Source organism: Sapajus apella, unplaced genomic scaffold (genome assembly GCF_009761245.1).
Source record: "Sapajus apella isolate SASKATOON/1434 unplaced genomic scaffold, GSC_monkey_1.0 scaffold14, whole genome shotgun sequence".
NCBI classification, from domain to species: Eukaryota; Metazoa; Chordata; class Mammalia; order Primates; family Cebidae; genus Sapajus; species Sapajus apella.
Genome location: NW_022436954.1, coordinates 11,310,558 through 11,327,219, shown reverse-complemented (window position 1 = coordinate 11,327,219; position 16,662 = coordinate 11,310,558). Strand labels below are relative to the sequence as shown.

The following is a 16,662-nucleotide window of genomic DNA, read 5'->3' as shown; positions in this document are numbered from 1 at the left end:
ATCCAGCTCTGGTGGCTCCTGCTTTTTAGACTTTTCTCCTTTGACTAGTTCTCTTGGGCTCTGATACCTTTGTTCTTTGCTTTTCTTCCAACTTTACCTATTGCTTATACAGGGAATTAGGGGACTGGGAAGTTATTTGACGTGGTGAATCCAGAATGGATGGTATTTTCTCATATCCAGGCAGTGTACTGGGTCTGACAGGTAGAAGTGTACTTTAGGGACAAAATGGACAAAAGTAGGAAATGAGGACTCTATCAAAAATGTCTTTACATTCCCTCTTAAAAAGGGAAAAATCAGTCAGCCACTTTTTATCTTGGCCAAGTGCTCCTTAGAGACCCCGTGATAGTGGTTCTGATTGTATCTGTCCACATATGTAGAACTGCAGTGTGAGCTGAGAGTGGCCTCATATTTCCCTCTGCTGGCATTGGTAGCCTGTAAGTAATTTAAAAAATGTAAAATGTCCTAGGCTGGGTGTGGTTGTTTATACCTGTGATGTGATTACAGGTATAAACCACCATACCTAGCCTCCCTTTTGGGAGGCCGAGGTGAGAGGATTACTTGAGCCCAGGAATTTGAGACCAGCCTGGGCAACATGGGAAGACTCTGTCCCTACAAAAATAAAACAATGAGCTGAGCATGGTGGTGCATGCCTGTAGTCCTAGCTACTCAGGAGGCTGAGGCAGGAGGATCACTTGAGCTCAGGAGGTTGAGGCTGCGGTGAGCCATGATCGTGCCACTGCACTCTAGCCTGAGTGATAGAGAAAAACCCTGTCTTAAAAAATAAACTATCCTAGAAGGATGTCTGTATGTAGAGATGTTGGCTTCTCATTCAGATTGGTAAGATATTTTCTATGTAGAGGTGACAGGGGTTGGGTTTTGGATGAGTTGTTTTGTTTTTTGGTTGTTTGTAATCATTTGTTTTTGTCTTATTCCTCTCTCCAGAAATTGATAATTATCATTGTGGTAGTAGTTGTGTTGCTGGGCATTTTAGCATTGATTATTGGACTTTCCGTTGGGCTGAAATAAGAGTGGCCTAAGAGGCTGCTGCACTGAAATGTAAGTAAACGAATGGTTCTTGGGGACTCTGGATTTGGCTCCTCAAGAGGAAATTAGCTTGGGATTTCAAATTCTTCTTTCCCAGTATGATTGTCCTTCGACACACTGAGCTTTCTAAAACTTTTCAGTAGCCTGTGGATTCTTTATCTCCTTACAGTTCTATTCTTGGTTTCTGGCTGCAGGACATGGGTGAGGTCTCTGTTTGTTCCTATCCTGTAGATTCTGTCCCCAATCTCTGTCTCGTCATATTTCTCACCACTTCTCCTAGCGTACCTGAGCACCCCATTCAACTCCCCTTACTCAGGAAGCAACTCTAAGTTGAGTACATTGGATCTGGGGTCTATCTTGAATCTGGGGTCTGTCTTCTGAATTCTTACTGATTTTCATGGATGTTGGGTTTTACTTTCTGTATCCTTTTCAATGTAAATGAAGCTCTGAATTGGAATTTGGGTCTGCAGAGTTTTTTTTGTTGCTGATTGGTTGGGTCTTAAATGATGATAGTTAACACACTTTTGAGTGTTGCGTTGTACCAGACAGTGTACTGAACACATTATACATGTATCATTGAATCCTTACGACATCCTAGGAGACAGATACAGTATGATGCACATTTTACAGACAAAGAAACTCAGTCAAAGAGAAGTTAAATAACAGGGACAAGTTCACACAGCTAATAGGGGACCTAGCTTCTCTTTGTAAAAGAAGGTAGCCATTATCATTACCTATAAAGCCTGGAGAACCTTAGAGGTTAGTGATGTTAAAATTTAGACCATTATTTTTTTTTGAAAACTTGTTAAAAATTATAGACCTATCACTGAATCACTGGCTTTTTTTGAGACAGTCTTGCTCTGTCACCCAGGCTGGAGTGCAGTGGCATGATTTAGGCTCACTGCAACTTCCGTCTTCCTGGTTCAAGTGATTCTCCTGCCTCAGCCTCCTGAGTAGCTGGGATTACAGGCACATGCCACTGCACTCGGCTCATTTTTATAGTAGGTAGAAGTGAGGTTTTGCCATATTGGCCAGGATGGTCTTGAACTCTTGACCTCAGGTGATCCTTCCATCTCAGCCTCCCGGAGTGCTGGGATTACAGGTGTGAGCCTCTGCGCCCAGCCTGAATCACATTTAATAGTAGTGAGCATATCAAGAATCTGGCTATTGGGACTATTAAGACTTTTGTGACTTTTTAATTATTATTTTTTTCTTTTTTACTCCACATATGCAATTGAAGACTTTTGTGACTTAATTTTTTTTTTTTTTTGAGACGGTGTCTCATTATGTTTGTCACCCAGGCTGGAGTGCAGTGGCGTGATCTTGGCTCACTGCAGCCTCTGCCTCCCAGGCTCAGGTGATCCTCCCGCCTCAGCCTCCTGAGTAGCTGGGAGTATAGGTGTACACCAACATGCCAAGATAACTTTTATATTTTTTGTAGAGACAGGGTTTTGCCATGTCACCCAGGCTAATCTTGAACTCCTGGACTCAAGTGATCTGCCTGCCTTAGCCTCCCAAAGTGCTGGGATTACAGGCATGAGCCACCGTGCCCAGCCAGTGACTTTTAAAATATTTTTCTGAATAAAATATAGCATGTATTGTTAAAAAACTGACCTATAAAATACAGAGAAAATAAAAGTAGTCAACTTTTAATATTATTGCTGATAACCTTGTGGCACGTTCACACATTCAGGCATAGTTTTACATAGTTAAGATTATATTATCCATAGTTTTGTGCCCAGTTACAAAATTATAAGCATCATTCCACAGCATTAAAATCTTTTTGTAAATCTAATTGTCAACATGAGATTGTAGCCATACTCACAAATATTTAACATTTTGACAATGTTGGGGGTTTATGTTATTTTCCTATAGCTGACAGTGTGACTAATCTTATTTGATATTTTTTTCACTTAAAGTTTCTCTTTATTACAAACTCATATGAGTTGGATTACTGAGATAATAGGCATAAACATTTTTAAGACTTGGCACATAATACCATGGCAGTACCCAGAGCTGTGCCTTCCTTTTATATTTGTTTTAGTGTGTCTCTTCTTACCCCTCCTGCTTCCATGTGACCAGAGGGTTTAAAAGTCAGCTTATTATAGCATTGAATGTTCAACTTCATCTTGAAAAGTAAGCAACAGTGAGATTAACAGCCTCTCATAGACAGGTCGTTGGTTGATATTTTTCCCCCCCCCTTTTTTCTGGCACTTGGAGACTAGCACTTGACTTTTTTGTGTGAAGTTTAAATTTTGTTTTGGCTCTGAACAATCTGATTGGAATAGATGTTGAGATTTTAGAAAGATATAGTAGTTGTTATTATCCCATATCCTTGGATGAAATATGATATGCAAATTCATGGGGCCCCTTTCCATTCCTAATTGCAGGACTTTAGAATGTGTATGAATCATTTTTTGAGGATTAACTCCTCAAAGAGGAGCAGACTAATTAATATGTTGTTTTTGGTTGACTAACTCTATATTTAACATGCTAAATTGCTGAGCAGCTGCTAAGCTGCTTTTATTGTAGTTTATTCCATGTTCCCTAATAAAGTCAAGACTGATTGTTGCCTTGGTCTGGACTCCCCTCTTCCTCCATGTCACCCAAGGGAGAGAGGTCTCTGAACAGGATGGAAGGAAGACAATGTGTTTATATTTCCTAGTACTGTACCAGCTGCTTGGTCTAGGATCATAGTATCCTCATTTTACAGATGGGGAAAGAGCAATGAAGTTAAGGAACTTGCCCAAGACTACATAGCTCATAAGGTGGAGCAGCCATAATATGACTCCTGAACTTTTTCCATATGCGTTGCATTGTGCCCTTTTGCTTTCTAAAAGAAAGGCAGCAGGGAGTTCATGAAGATTGAGAACTAGAAAGCAGCTCCCGCAGCCTGTCTTCAGAAGAGTGCTGTTGTGGGCCCTGCAGAGCAGGTGTTTTCACTAGGGATTGTTCCTTCCCACCACATCCTTCCATGGGTGTGGACAGCCTGTGAGAAGGCTTATAAAAGGCCTAGAGGCTTTTCTATTTTTTTTACCCTCTCACAGTAGGGCTTTGTGTTCTTTGTACAGTGGGATATTTAACTCCAGGTTCTGTCTTGGGTTTGTCTATTTCATAGTGAGCTCTGGGCTTTCCTCCCCACCTTCTTGGTTTGTGGATGACTTCTGTTGCCCTTTGCCTTCTTCCTGTGTACTGATCAGTTCCTCCTTTCCCTGCCTCCTAGAAACTGATTTCACTCCAGCCTGGTGTGGCCACCCTTGTCTTCAGATGAGAATGGAATCTGAATGGCCTTCCTGAGAGCGAGTGCTACCCGTTCCTTTGTTTCCTTGTGACCACCCTTGGACCTGACACTCAGCTAACAATCTAGCCCTGGGGGAATGCGATCTACCTGATGCGACCCTGAGTTCTCCTCAGAGCCTCCTCCTGCCCCACCGGCTCTCAAGTACCTTTTCTCCTGGACTGTGTGAACCCACCCTGCTTCCTTCCTCCCTGTCCTGTGTCAGATTTTGCCTTGCACCTGGGAAAGCCCCTGGGAGATTCTCCCAAGGTGCTGTATTTTTCTACCTCATGGAGTATTCTCCCAGAAACTGCAATGTATTTTTTTTAGGGGAGTATCTTCAACAAAGCAGAAGGATTCTTCTAAGTTTGGCAACAATAAGGCTTGCATCTGAGTTTTCTACCTGGCAGGATGCCAATCCTGTTTTTTGTCCCTATGTCCTGAAAACATGAGGGACTGGCAGATGTCATTTTGGTCTGAAGAGTTGACTTGTTTGAAATTCAGCCTTAAATTAAGCCCTTAGTTGTTCAGCTTGGAGGGCAACTTTGATTTTTCTGTATGTTGTAGTCTCTCATATTCACTTGAGGGATCAGGATGACACAGTCATCTGAGGTTATGCTTTGCAAAAGGCTGAGGGTATGGAATATTTGTTTCCATGTCTGAGTCTTAGAAATCGCTGTGATGCTTTGTGAAGCTATTGCCTTGGGGCCAAAAATAATCAGGGATTTTAAACTGGGTAAGGGACAAGGTGCTAGAATCTTAAGCTCTGGAAATATTTCATGACACTGGTGTATTCACTCATGTGTTCCAGATGTATTCTAATTGTGTATGAGATGTTTGTACACATGTGTGTGTCTCTCAGGAAGTAGGAAATAAAAATGGAAGATACTATGACCTCAAAAAAAAAAAAAAAAAGCCAGCTTTGAGCTAGGATAAAAATTGGGTGAAGGACATTTGCTTACCTGCAAATGAATCACTATGGAAATGTGATCTTCCCATATCATCAAGAAACTTGTTTTCTGGATGAGTACTGGGAGAATAAAATGAGAACTCTGGAGTGCGCTAAACTGATCCCAATTAAGTTTTTCTGCTTAGCAGACAGAAAGTGTAATTTTTTGACAACCTTCCCCACATGCTGCCTGTGCTAGGCTTGTCCTGAGAATGTCCCTCAGTAATTTGATATTTATGTGGCCTACAGGATGTCCCATCTGCAGGGCTGAGTCAGTTGGGGAACACCGGAGGCTACACAGGACCTCTTCTTGCTACTGGGTTAATGAGCTTGGCAGGTTCTTTGTCTCATCCAGTTCTTATTATGTACGCAGCAGCAGCCACCAGGAAATCTTCAAGTGTAGCACAAGTCTGTGCTAACCCAGTGGTAAAATCCCTTAGATCCCCCGCTGGTCTCTGGTAGTCTTCTTGATTTGGGGTACCATGTATATTTTCAGCTTTGACTTTAATGCTTTCTAGGATGGGGTGAGCACCCTTAATTGAGGCATTATCCATTAGCTTCCTTTGCGAAGGCTACTTACTGCCGGTCACAATCCAGCACTCAGACAGAGCCAAGGGGATATTCTCTTGCCCACGGCTATGATGTCAGACAGTGCATGGGTTCTAGCAACAAGAGACAAGATCACCAAAGGCCTTTGCTCCCCTCTGACATGGAGGCCTGGGGCTTACAGTTTGGAATACAACATGTGAAGGGTTTTTTTTGTTGTTGTTGTTTATACTTTTTAAATGTAAATTTGATTATTTTATTGCTAATTTAAAAATAAAAATGACTTTATATTGATTGTGAAACAGTTTTCTGGCTTTATCTCTGTGTAGAAACACTTAGTGATTTGGTGCCACCATGTGGTGATTTTTATTCAGGTTTTAGAATGCAGTTCAAATCTTTTTAAGCCATCGTTCAAAAGTTCAATTTTTGAACATGGTTTAACTCCCACAGAATACAGTGTCACTCTGTTTGTGTTTCAGATTTGAGGTGTTCCCCCCAAAAGAATTTGGTTCAGTCCTTGAGAGTATCTGGCTGTAGGAGGAAATGGGGGAGATCTGTCATGATGTTATCTAGAAGGCAGAATGACCATACCAAACATCCTCTGGGACTCTAATTTTTGAACTTGTCACCAGAAATAACATTTCTATGAACATTCTGGGTTCTAGAAGCCAGATCCATCTCCTTTGTCCATCTGTTGCTCTCTTCCTTCATACCCTCTTCCGTGCCCACATGCAATTGTCTCCCTTCCTGCAGAACGCTTTTGCGGTGGTTTCTCATGTGTTATTTCTTTCCTTGTCTGGATGAGCAGAAGAAGATCATGATCATGATCTGCTGTATTATCCTTGCGATCATCTTAGCTTCCACCATTGGGAGCATATTTGCCTGAAAAAGGTGAGCCATCTGTGGGGAGGGTCAGGCCTTCTTTTACTTACTTGAAACCTTTGTGTCCCAGGGGCACTTTAGGTGCCTTAATCTGGGTGGGATTAGGTGCTAATAAAGGTTAGAGAAAACTAAGGAAAGGGGTGGGACAGAAAAGGGAATGAAGAATGATCGGTTAGCAGGTAGTCTGTGGGAGGAGAGGGGGAAGACAGAAGTTGGCGATCTGTCCTGTAACCAGGTGTGGCAGAATGCTTTGTACTGGTCAAGGATATTGACTCCTGCTAAATAGTTTGAGCCTTGGTATCTGGAAGTGCAAAAGGAACAAGAAGTAGTTCTTGCATTAGATGCATCTTGAACTTTTTGGAAGGGGGCCGGCCACACAGTAAACTCGAATTAAGTTTCTTCCCTTTCAAGGTTAATGAAAGTTAACACAGCCTTGTGTATAGTCCCTTAACCCTGCGTAAGAGGGATTTGGTGATCCCAGCCACAAACACCATGCTATATAATCTATGATTTTTTTCCCTTCATTTTTCTGTTATCTCCCACAGCCCTCACAGATTGGTCGACTGGCATTTGTAATCCTCCTTCCACTTCTGTGGTACCATCACTTCTCCACGCAGACTCCTCATCAGCTTCTCCTCTTTCCATTATGAAACTTCTTAGGAAACAGGGCATCAATCAACTACTTATTAAGAATTATGCAAAGAAGAACAAACGTAATACAGATTGGGTGGAGGACAGAGACAGGGAGTAGATACATAGCTGATTAGGCAGATGGCTTAAAGGAGGACTGCAGGGTAGAGAAGAAAGCAGAGTGGGGGCTTTAGGACGTGAAACTTAGAGCCTGCACGTGCAGCACGGCTGTGAAGGGGCAGATATCATAGTGCACCTAACTCAACAGGTTCTTACTTGAACTGCTGTTGAGTTGGTCAAGTCAGGGCACTTCTGCTCTTCTAGGTCTCACCTTTGACCAGCTTACATCTGTTTCCTCTTCCAGGCTCCAGTAGTAGTATTAAAAGTGAAGTTTATCTAAGGATAGGCACATGCCTATCTTGCCCACTGTTGTGTCCCCACTTTTTAGCACAGTGCCTGCTGCTTACAGGTACTCATATATCTGCTGACTTATAATTAAGCTGTTATGTCAGTCATGGACAAATCCTTGGGTTTGACTCCTAAACTCTTTAGGGTACCAGTGAGAACATGGTTTGTTATTATCAGAGGCTGTGTAAAGCTGCTTGGGAATGGGCTGATCTATTTATGCAAAAATGCTACCAGCCCTTCCCCCCATTACCACAACATCAACTTTAAAGTGCTTTTTCTATGGGTGGTGATGGTGGACTTCTATCAACAGCCTCTTAATCTGTGGAGAATATGGCTGGCCCCAGGAGAAACAGGTTTATAGTATGACTGACCTCTCCCATTGGTGGCACACTCTGTGAACCATAACAAAGAACAGATAAAGGTGTCAGGTGAGAAAGGTAAAATGAGGTGATCACTCACTTCACCTCTCACCTGATTTGTGTCGCTAGCTGAAACTGCTGGCCAGTAACAGAAGTGTAAGAAACTGTTATAGGCTGGGTGCAGTGGCTCACGCCTGTAATCCCAGCATCGTGGGAGGCCGAGGAAGGTGGATCACCTGAGCTAAGGAGTTTGAGACCAGCCTGACCAACATAGTGAAACCCCATCTCTACTAAAAATACAAAATTAGCCAGGCAAGTGACTCATGCTACTTGGGAGGTTGAGGCAGAATTGCTTGAATGCAGGAGCTGGAGGTTACAGTGAGCCGAGATCATGCTACTACTGCACTCCAGCCTGGGCAACAAGAGCAAAATTCCATCTCAAAATAAAAAACAAAACCAAAAAAAGCTGTTCTAAATACTGTCCCCAGCTCCATTCAAGGTTCAGTTGTGTTCAGCTTTAAAAAGAGCTATGTGAATGTGTTCTAGTGCAGATAACTTTTTGTGATTTAGTTACAAGAATTTCACTAAAAATTCATTTAAAAAATCACAGTATACAACTGTGAGGAGCACACAACTGCTACGTTTGTACTTCTGAAAGTAAATTATTACTTTGATACTTTATTTTTTAAAAAAGTGAGATTAAAAAATATTTTGGTCAATGCTGTATTCTACCCACCTTCAAAAGCCAACGGTTTAATATATATATTAATTTGTGCTCCCTTTAGTTTGAATAGGGGATAGAAGACTGCAGCTGGCTAGCTGTGGAAAACATTAATCTGGGCAAACAGGGAGATGGAGCTGTGGGGATGAGTCCTAGGGGGCCCTCATTCACTAGCAGTTAAGAATTTACATGTTGCATGGCACGTAGCACTGTACTGGATTCTGCAGGGGGAACAAAAATAGAGCCGAATACCCTCCCTCTTTGGAGAATTTCAGACCTAGAAAAGGCCACACAGTTTTAACTTTTGCTATTGGTTCCTTTGCTAAAAGGCAAAGGGTATGTTCCTTGCATATTGTCCAACATTCCCATTCCAAGATTGAGAGAAGATGGGTAGCTGGGCATCAATAAATGTTGAATCAATTGACCTATGTACTGTTGTTTTTTTTCTTACACTAAAAATGTGTTTTTACCTAGTAAAATATCACAGAAACTGGCTCCTGAAGTGTGTACATTTAAAAGGCAGTAAAGTCAAACTCGCATCATAGATGGTGGAATGCAAACGTTTCAGCCTTCATGTTCATCTTATATCCCAGGAGAACCAAGAGCACTTCACAGTCATTCAGGCCTATTTAAAATCTTCTAAGGGATTAAGAATGACCAATGAGAATTTATATCCTGATGTTCAAATTTTATTTAATGAAAATACAATACAGTTTTCATTTTAAATCAACACGTCAATGTTTTTCAGAAATCATCTACTCATATGCTGCTCCTTAGTTATGACTTAAGAGCTACCCACAGACTTAAGTGGGTAGGCTGAGGGGAAGAAAAATGCAGAATCTTTCTTTCAATAGCCTATGTACAGTTATCTCCTACAGTCACTACACACGTTCGGGCATGTAGAACTTGCCCCAGTATTTCCCCTTCTGAGTCAAGTCATACGGGCTCAGTACTTTCCGAATGCCCAGCATGTTGGCAGTGGCTATTCGCTCAAATGTCCAGGGGTTCTGGTTGTTACGTTCTCTTTCCTCTTGATCTTTCCGCATCTTCGCTAGAGTCTCACGGCTCACAGCCTTTGCTGCAAAGGGCAACTTGTGGGCCACCTGGTCAAGGAAACCTCGCACTTCTTCGAATTCACAACGCCCACCCATCTCTACTACAAGGCGGCCAGCCTTTACAGGTGTCACGTAGTGGTCAATGGCACCTTTGCCTCCCCCCATGCGGTGCCCAACACCTTTGCGAGTGATGGGCTTGAAAGGGGCTGGTACTCGCCATATGGCAAACATGTTCTTGGGGTCCATAGAGCGGTTGATTGTCAGGCGCATCATTTCAAAGTGGCCCCAGTGGAGGTAGCCACCACCCAATGCCTAAAAGTGAATGGGAGAATTACAAACACATGTTACTTTGATATCTTCCATGGGCTCTACTATTATGTCTCTTGTAGTAACTGGCTTCAATGATACAATTGAAAATACAAATTTAAGGTATAATAAGTCCCACGGAGGAAAACCGTCGGGTGCATAGTAATAAACAGAGTGAGGGGGGACCCACTTCAGTGGAGAGGCAGGGAAGGCTTCTTTGAAGAGGTGACATCTAAAGCTAAGGCCAGAATAAAAAGAACAACCAGTCAAGGGAAAACAGAGGAGTGTGCCAGGCATAAGAAAGGCTTCTGTGTAGGCCCTGGCACAACAGTGGGCTTGGTGAGGTGAACAGAAGCCAATGGGGCTGAAGTAGAGTGAGGAATGGGGAGAGTGGGCAGGAGGTTCTGAGAGGTCAGTCTGGGTTATCATGTACACTGCAGGAAGAGGACTTTAGAATATCACTCTGGCTGCCTGTGGAAAATAAATCCTAGGGCACACCCATTTGTGTAGCTGCTGACATCAAGTCTTCATGGAAGCTTGATCTTTCTGCATCTTCGCAGAGATACTTCAACAAGTAAGGAAACAGCTATTTTCCACATTCTAAATTGTGGATAGTTTTATTTTTTCCAGGGCTTGAAAAGATCTCATGATCTGATTATGGGGCAAATTAGGTAGCCCCTTCCTTTTCCTGCTTTTACATTATTTTCACTCTACATTAAAAAAAAAAAAAGGTATAACCCAAATGTTTACTGGGTACCCAGAAGCCTCTGTACACATCAGCTTAGAGAGCAACTGTGGCAGTTCTAAAAAAACTGTACAGGAAGAGACTAGAATAAGAAGTATGAGATTCTGTTACTCCCTAGCTTCTATTCCAAAGCTGCTTGATGCTGAATTCACTCACCAAGATTGCAAAATTGCCTTCTGTGAACTCCGTAGCTTCAGTGGAAGGTCCCCGTATGTCACTCAAATTTCTAGGTTCTTTTTTTACTTTTGGCACAAGTGGTACCCTTTCAACAAATCTAAGCTTGGGTTTTTCAGGAATGGAAACATCTAAAAGGAGCATAGACAACCTGGATAAAGTAAAACTACACATCTCAAAAGATTTTCTCCCTAGAAAGATTTACAACAGATGAAAGTCTTAATTTCTTTCTTCTTCATTTTTTGATAGAGGCAGGGACTCACTATGTTGCCCAGGTTGGTTTCAAACTCCTGGCCTCAAGTGATTTTCTTGCCTTTAATTCCCAAAGTGTTGGGATTACAAGTGTGAGCCGCCATATCCAGCCTGAAAGTCTTAAAGTTACCACTGAACAATAATTCCAAAGGTATATTACATTTTTGCAGATGCTTTTAGTGACACTGGAATCTTCCGGCTATGACTAGGGCTAATGCAAATGTTTCTAACACTTTAAAGATAGCAAAGTTTTAACTTCTGAATCCAAACGCATTTATTAATCACCAACTCTGTACTTAACGCTATAACAGCAATTGTTTGGAAATCACTAGTTCATTTAATTTTCAGAACAACTTTATAGCTTTGGTATTCTTTCAGGGCTTCCTTTTTAAAAATTTTAAACCTGTCAAAGTTTAACACATACATCAAAGGGACAAATTAAAAATATGCAGCTCAGTGAATTACTTGCAAGTGAACACATGAACACATATCATTAACACCCAGATCAAGAAACAGGACGTTAGGCAGGTAGTAAATTTAATCTCCATGTTATAGAAAAACCTGAGGCCTAGAAACATTTTATTTTTGGTCTATGCCATCCAGTTAAACAGCAAAGCTACACAGCATGTCAGAAAAATATATACATATATATTTCACTGTCTGGATGTTAATGGGGGTAGTGGAAGAATACTATACTGTACTATATTGTACATCAAAATATCTAAGTTCTCCAGGTCTGCCACATTATTGTTGAGAAACCACCTAGGAATCCTTTGATCAATGCTCCTTCTCTCATATATGCAGGGACTTTTCATGCTGAAGCCTGCACAGGTACTCACTGTGCAACAGTATGCCAGGTTTGGGTGGGTGGGCACAACTTTAGGCCAGACGTGACATCTTCTTTATCATCCTTATTTGACAATTTGGGGAAAAATTAACATGTATGTCATTAAAAAAAATTTCTAAAGTGAACCAAGTATGGCTTTATAATGGAGACAAATATAAAACAGGAGACTTTGAGGAAATTGTCAAATTATTACTATCAAGAGTTTCAGAAGCTGCCCCCCCAGCTTCTCTATGCAGCTACAGAGAAACTTAGTACTGCTTTCTTTCAACTATAAATCAAAATGTACTTTCAGAACATATGGTGGTTTAATAATTCTGTATGGAAGACCCTCAGATGTACAGACCCTATTCATTTTTTGAGGGTTCCAGTATATATTTTTTAAAAAACTAGTTTTACAATATTGTGCCTTACCTTAAATTTAACAAAGCTTTTTACATATTGTATATATGCATATATGTAACCTTATTTGGAGAGAACATGAAAAGTCCAGATTTTTTTTTCCTTTAAGACAGAGTCTCACTCTGTTGCCCAGGCTGGAGTGCAGTGGCCTTCTGAGTAGCTGGGATTACAGGCGTGCACTACCACGCCCAGCTAATTTTTTGTATTTTTAGTAGAGACGGGTGTCACTTTGTTGGCAGGCTGGTCTTAAATTCCTGGCCTCAGGTGATCTGCCCACTTCCTCTTCCTAAAGTGTTGGGATTACAGGCTTGAGCCACCAAAAAAATCCAGATTTCAGGCCTATTACTACTGGCTGAGTGGACCACGGGACACACACCATTGGGAGGTGTTAGGGAAGCTATCTCATTAGACACTGCTCCATAAGAGCAGGGAAAGTTTTTGGTTTCCTTTGTTCTTTGATTTATTTCTAGTGCTCAGAATACTGGTTGGCAAGATAATAGGTTCTAAAAACATATTTATTGAAAGAGTGAACGGGGATAGGAAACACAAGAACACTCCTATCTCATCTCACACCCTCTGCTGGTTTCCATCAGAGAAAAGACTTATAAACAGGAGAAAGACAAGTTCTCACCTTCAAAACTTGGTACTGGGAGTAGCGTCTTTAGGCCAGCACTGGCGGGGAGGGGTGCCCAAGAATCTACAGAGACAAAGGAAGTTAAACGACGCAGGTGACAAGGCCGGAGCCCCGGTACAATCTGGGCCAAAGGTACTTTTTTTTTTTTTTGAGAAGGAGTCTTGCTCTGTCGCCCAAGCTGGAGTGCAGCGGCGCGATCTCGGCTCACTGCAACCTCCACTAACGGGTTCAAGAGATTCTCCTGCCTCAGCCTCCGGAGTAGCTGGGATTACAGGCACCCGCCACCACGCCCGGCTAATTTTTTCTGTATTTTGAGTAAAGACGGGGTTTCACCATGTTGTCCAGGCTGGTTTCAAACTCCTGACCTCAAGCGATCCGCCTGCCTCGGCCTCCCAAAGTGCTAGGATTACAGGCGTCAGCCGCCCCGCCGGCCCAAAGATACTTCTGCTGGAGGAGTCTTGAGGTGTGGAATGCGGGTTCCACTCAATGCACTCAGAGGCTCAGGCCCCGCAAAAGGCCAGCCGGGGGTCTCTGGGCGCCGAGTCCCAGACGCAGCTGTGACCCTCTTGCATGAACCCCTACAGTGGAGGTCCGCGGCGGGATAGCTCAGTCCCTAACCAGTGCTTCATCCAACATATGCAGAGCCGCTTTTGGGTTGGGGAGGAGAAGCACCGGAGGGTGGGGGAGGAAAAGGGATAGTCTTTAAGAACCAAAGGGGACTTCTGACCTGACAAGGGCACCCGCAGGAGCGGCGCACTAGCGCGAGCCAGCAGCCTCCACATGGTCACGGGCGTCCGAGGGCGCCGAGCTCCCCACAAGGACAACAGGGGCCTCCTCCACGCCTGCAGGCAGCTGCGCTCTAAGGCCTCACTGTAATCAGCTTAGGACGCCGCTCAGTGGGGGCGGAAGTGATGTTCATTCCGGCCCGCTCCGCAGAGTCCCGACGGAAGCGGAAGAAACGCGAGCTTCGGCGGGTTGAGTTCCGGCGGGTTGAGTTCCTGCGATGGTGTTCGCGAGTCAAAGGCGCGATTCTCCCAGCCACGCCCAGGGCCTCTGTTGGTCCTCTAGCGTTCGCCTTCCAGTCCCCAGTCTTTCCCCAGAAGAGGGCGGCGGGGCAGGGATTCTTTTGTTTTGTTTAGTTTTTTTTTGTTTGTTTGTTTTTGTTTTTTCCTGTGGAATATAACTGTCAGTTCCTGCCAGTCGCTTAGCAAGCTGGTCCCTTAGCAAGCTGGTCCCTTAAGGTCCACAGCCTTTGAGACCTTTTCCTAGGGGGCCCCCGCAAAGACATTAGGAAAATACTAGATTTGGCATTGGTTTAACATTTATGGGGCAATTGCAATGTGTCATTGAGTGCCTAATTGGTTAGTTCTGCCAACGAATCTATGAGGTAAGTCATTATGCTTATTTTGCAGATTCCATCCCGAGGCTGAAATGATTTAACTCATTCTGGGTCATACAACAGGAAAACAATACCATCAGGATTTGAGCACAGTCTGTGATTCCAGAGATCTCAGTGAATGAACAATATTGTTGATGAAGCAAGTCAAACTCTGTAAAATTTTGGAAGAGAATTTATTCTGAGCCAAATATGAGCAACAGTGGCCCATGACACAGCCCTCAGGAGGTCCTGAGAACATGTGCCAAAAGTGGGAGGGGTGCAGCTTGGTTTTATATATTTGAGAAGGGCGTGAGACACCAGCCAAATGCATTTAAGAAATACATTGGTTTGGTTCAGAAAGGTGGGACAAGTCAAGGTGTGTGTGTGTGTGGGGGGGGGGGGGTCTTCCAGGCTATGGGTAAATTTAAGCATTTTCTGGTTGACAATTGGTTGAGTTTGTCTAAAGGCCTGGGATTGATAGAAAGGAATGTTCATGTTAAAGATAAAGGATTGTGGAGACCAAGTTTTATTATGCAGAGGAAGCTTTTATATAGCAGACTTTAGAGAAAACCTGTTTGATACCATTTTTATTAATCTGACTAAAAGTGTGCCTGGAGGCCAGGCACAGTGGCTCACGCCTGTAATCCCAGCTCTTTGGAAGGCAGAGGTGGGCAGATTACCTGAGGTCAGGTATTCAAGACCAGCCTGACCAATTAGCTGGGTGTCGTGGCGGGCATCTGTAATCTCAGCTACTTGGGAGGCTGAGGCTGGAGAATCGCTTGAGCCCAAGAGGCTAGGGTTGCAGTGAGTTGAGATAGCGCCAAAACAACCACCACGACCACCACCACCACCACCGGGGGGTTGGGTGCCTGGCTCTTAGTTGTTTATATCCTGGATCTGGGAAGGAAGGAAGGAAGGTAAACAAAGGGGAAAGAGCATTCCTATAGAAGTGGATTTTTCCCAGAAGAGACTTTGCAGGACAATTTCAAGGTCTAGCAAAGAAATATATTTTGGGTTTTTTTTTTTTTTCCTTGTCTCATAATGTTATGCCAGAGTCAGATTAAAAAGTAAGTCACAATATATAGGATCAAATAAAACTCATCTGATAATAATTTATGGTTTGTAGGGCATGATTCCCTAGACCCCTAGGTAGGAATTTGGGCAAGATAAAAAATCAGAGCTTAGTCCTCAAGTTGAATATTGTGTAATATTGTTTTGAGTGAAAAATGAAGTGGCAATAAGATCACTACTTGATTGGTCACTATGTCTTTTGGCACCCCAAAACTTCTACCTTGTTGTTTATTTCAAAAGAATCAAAAAGTGCAATCTGCAGATCCAGTGCAATCTTATCAAAATGCCAGTGTCATTTTTCACAGCAAAACAAAAACAAAAACAAAACCCTTAAGTTCATTTGGAACCACAAAAGACCCTGAATAGCCCAAACAATCTGAAACAAAAAGAACAAAGCTAGAGGCATCCCTGACTTCAAAACATAAATTGATTGTAATAGAAACAGCATGGTATGGCAAAGAAACAGACACATTGACAAACGAATAGGATAGAGAACCCAGAAATAAACACATACATTTATAGTTCATTGATTTTTTTTTTTTTCAAGATGTAGTCTCATTCTGTCGTTCAGGCTGGAGTACAGTGGTGTGATCTTGGCTCACTGCAACCTCTGCTTCCTGGGTTCAAACATTCTTCTGCCTCAGCCTCCCTACTAGCTGGGACTACCGGTGCATGCCACCATGCCTGGCTAAGTTTTTCTATTTTTAGTAAAGACGGGTTTTGCCAAGCTGGCCAGGCTGGTCTCAAACTCCTCAAGTGATCCACCCACCTAGGTCTTCCAAAGCACTGGGATTACAGACATAAGCCACCACACCTGGCCCAGTCCACTGATTTTTGACAAAGGTGCCAAGAACGCATAATGGGGGAAGGATAGTCTCTTCAACAAATGATGTTGGGAAAACCAGATATTCACATGTGCATTGAAATTGGACCCTTGTCTCATACCACATACAAAAACCAACTTAAAATAGATTAAAGATTTAAA

General features: G+C 42.8%; 2 protein-coding genes across 7 annotated transcripts in view; one reads left to right on the top strand and one right to left on the bottom strand.

Annotated features, from left to right (window-relative positions):
* The window catches only part of STX3 (syntaxin 3), a 50,181-nt gene extending 42,770 nt beyond the window's left edge, over nt 1-7,411 (top strand). For 3 of the 6 annotated variants that reach the window (XM_032283313.1, XM_032283312.1, XM_032283315.1), the window contains exon 10: nt 4,268-6,118. In XM_032283313.1, the coding sequence (XP_032139204.1) occupies nt 4,268-4,315 (48 nt within the window). In that variant the 3' untranslated portion in view covers nt 4,316-6,118. Of the gene's footprint in view, nt 1-942; nt 1,057-4,267; nt 6,119-6,624; nt 6,708-7,243 lie in introns of those variants that run through there. The other 3 variants (XM_032283310.1, XM_032283314.1, XM_032283311.1) reach the window with 2 other exon arrangements.
* A 2,072-nt stretch (nt 7,412-9,483) lies between these two features.
* On the bottom strand, nt 9,484-14,219 carry MRPL16 (mitochondrial ribosomal protein L16). The gene is made up of 4 exons (XM_032283316.1): nt 13,956-14,219; nt 13,226-13,291; nt 11,079-11,227; nt 9,484-10,183 (listed from the first exon to the last, which is right to left on the bottom strand). Exons 1-4 carry the CDS (start codon nt 14,008-14,010, stop codon nt 9,698-9,700), a joined length of 756 nt encoding a protein of 251 aa, XP_032139207.1. The 5' UTR covers nt 14,011-14,219; the 3' UTR covers nt 9,484-9,697.
* Between the last annotated feature and the right edge of the window lie 2,443 nt (nt 14,220-16,662).

Excerpts from the sequence above, each read along its gene's own strand:
- MRPL16 (XM_032283316.1), bottom strand. The coding sequence starts at position 14,010 with ATGTGGAGGCTGCTGGCTCGCGCTAGTGCGCCGCTCCTGCGGGTGCCC. Across the intron at positions 11,228-13,225 it reads CCCAGTACCAAGTTTTGAAG|ATGTTTCCATTCCTGAAAAA; the intron begins GTGAGAACTTGT and ends TGCTCCTTTTAG. Across the intron at positions 10,184-11,078 it reads AAGGCAATTTTGCAATCTTG|GCATTGGGTGGTGGCTACCT; the intron begins GTGAGTGAATTC and ends ATTCACTTTTAG.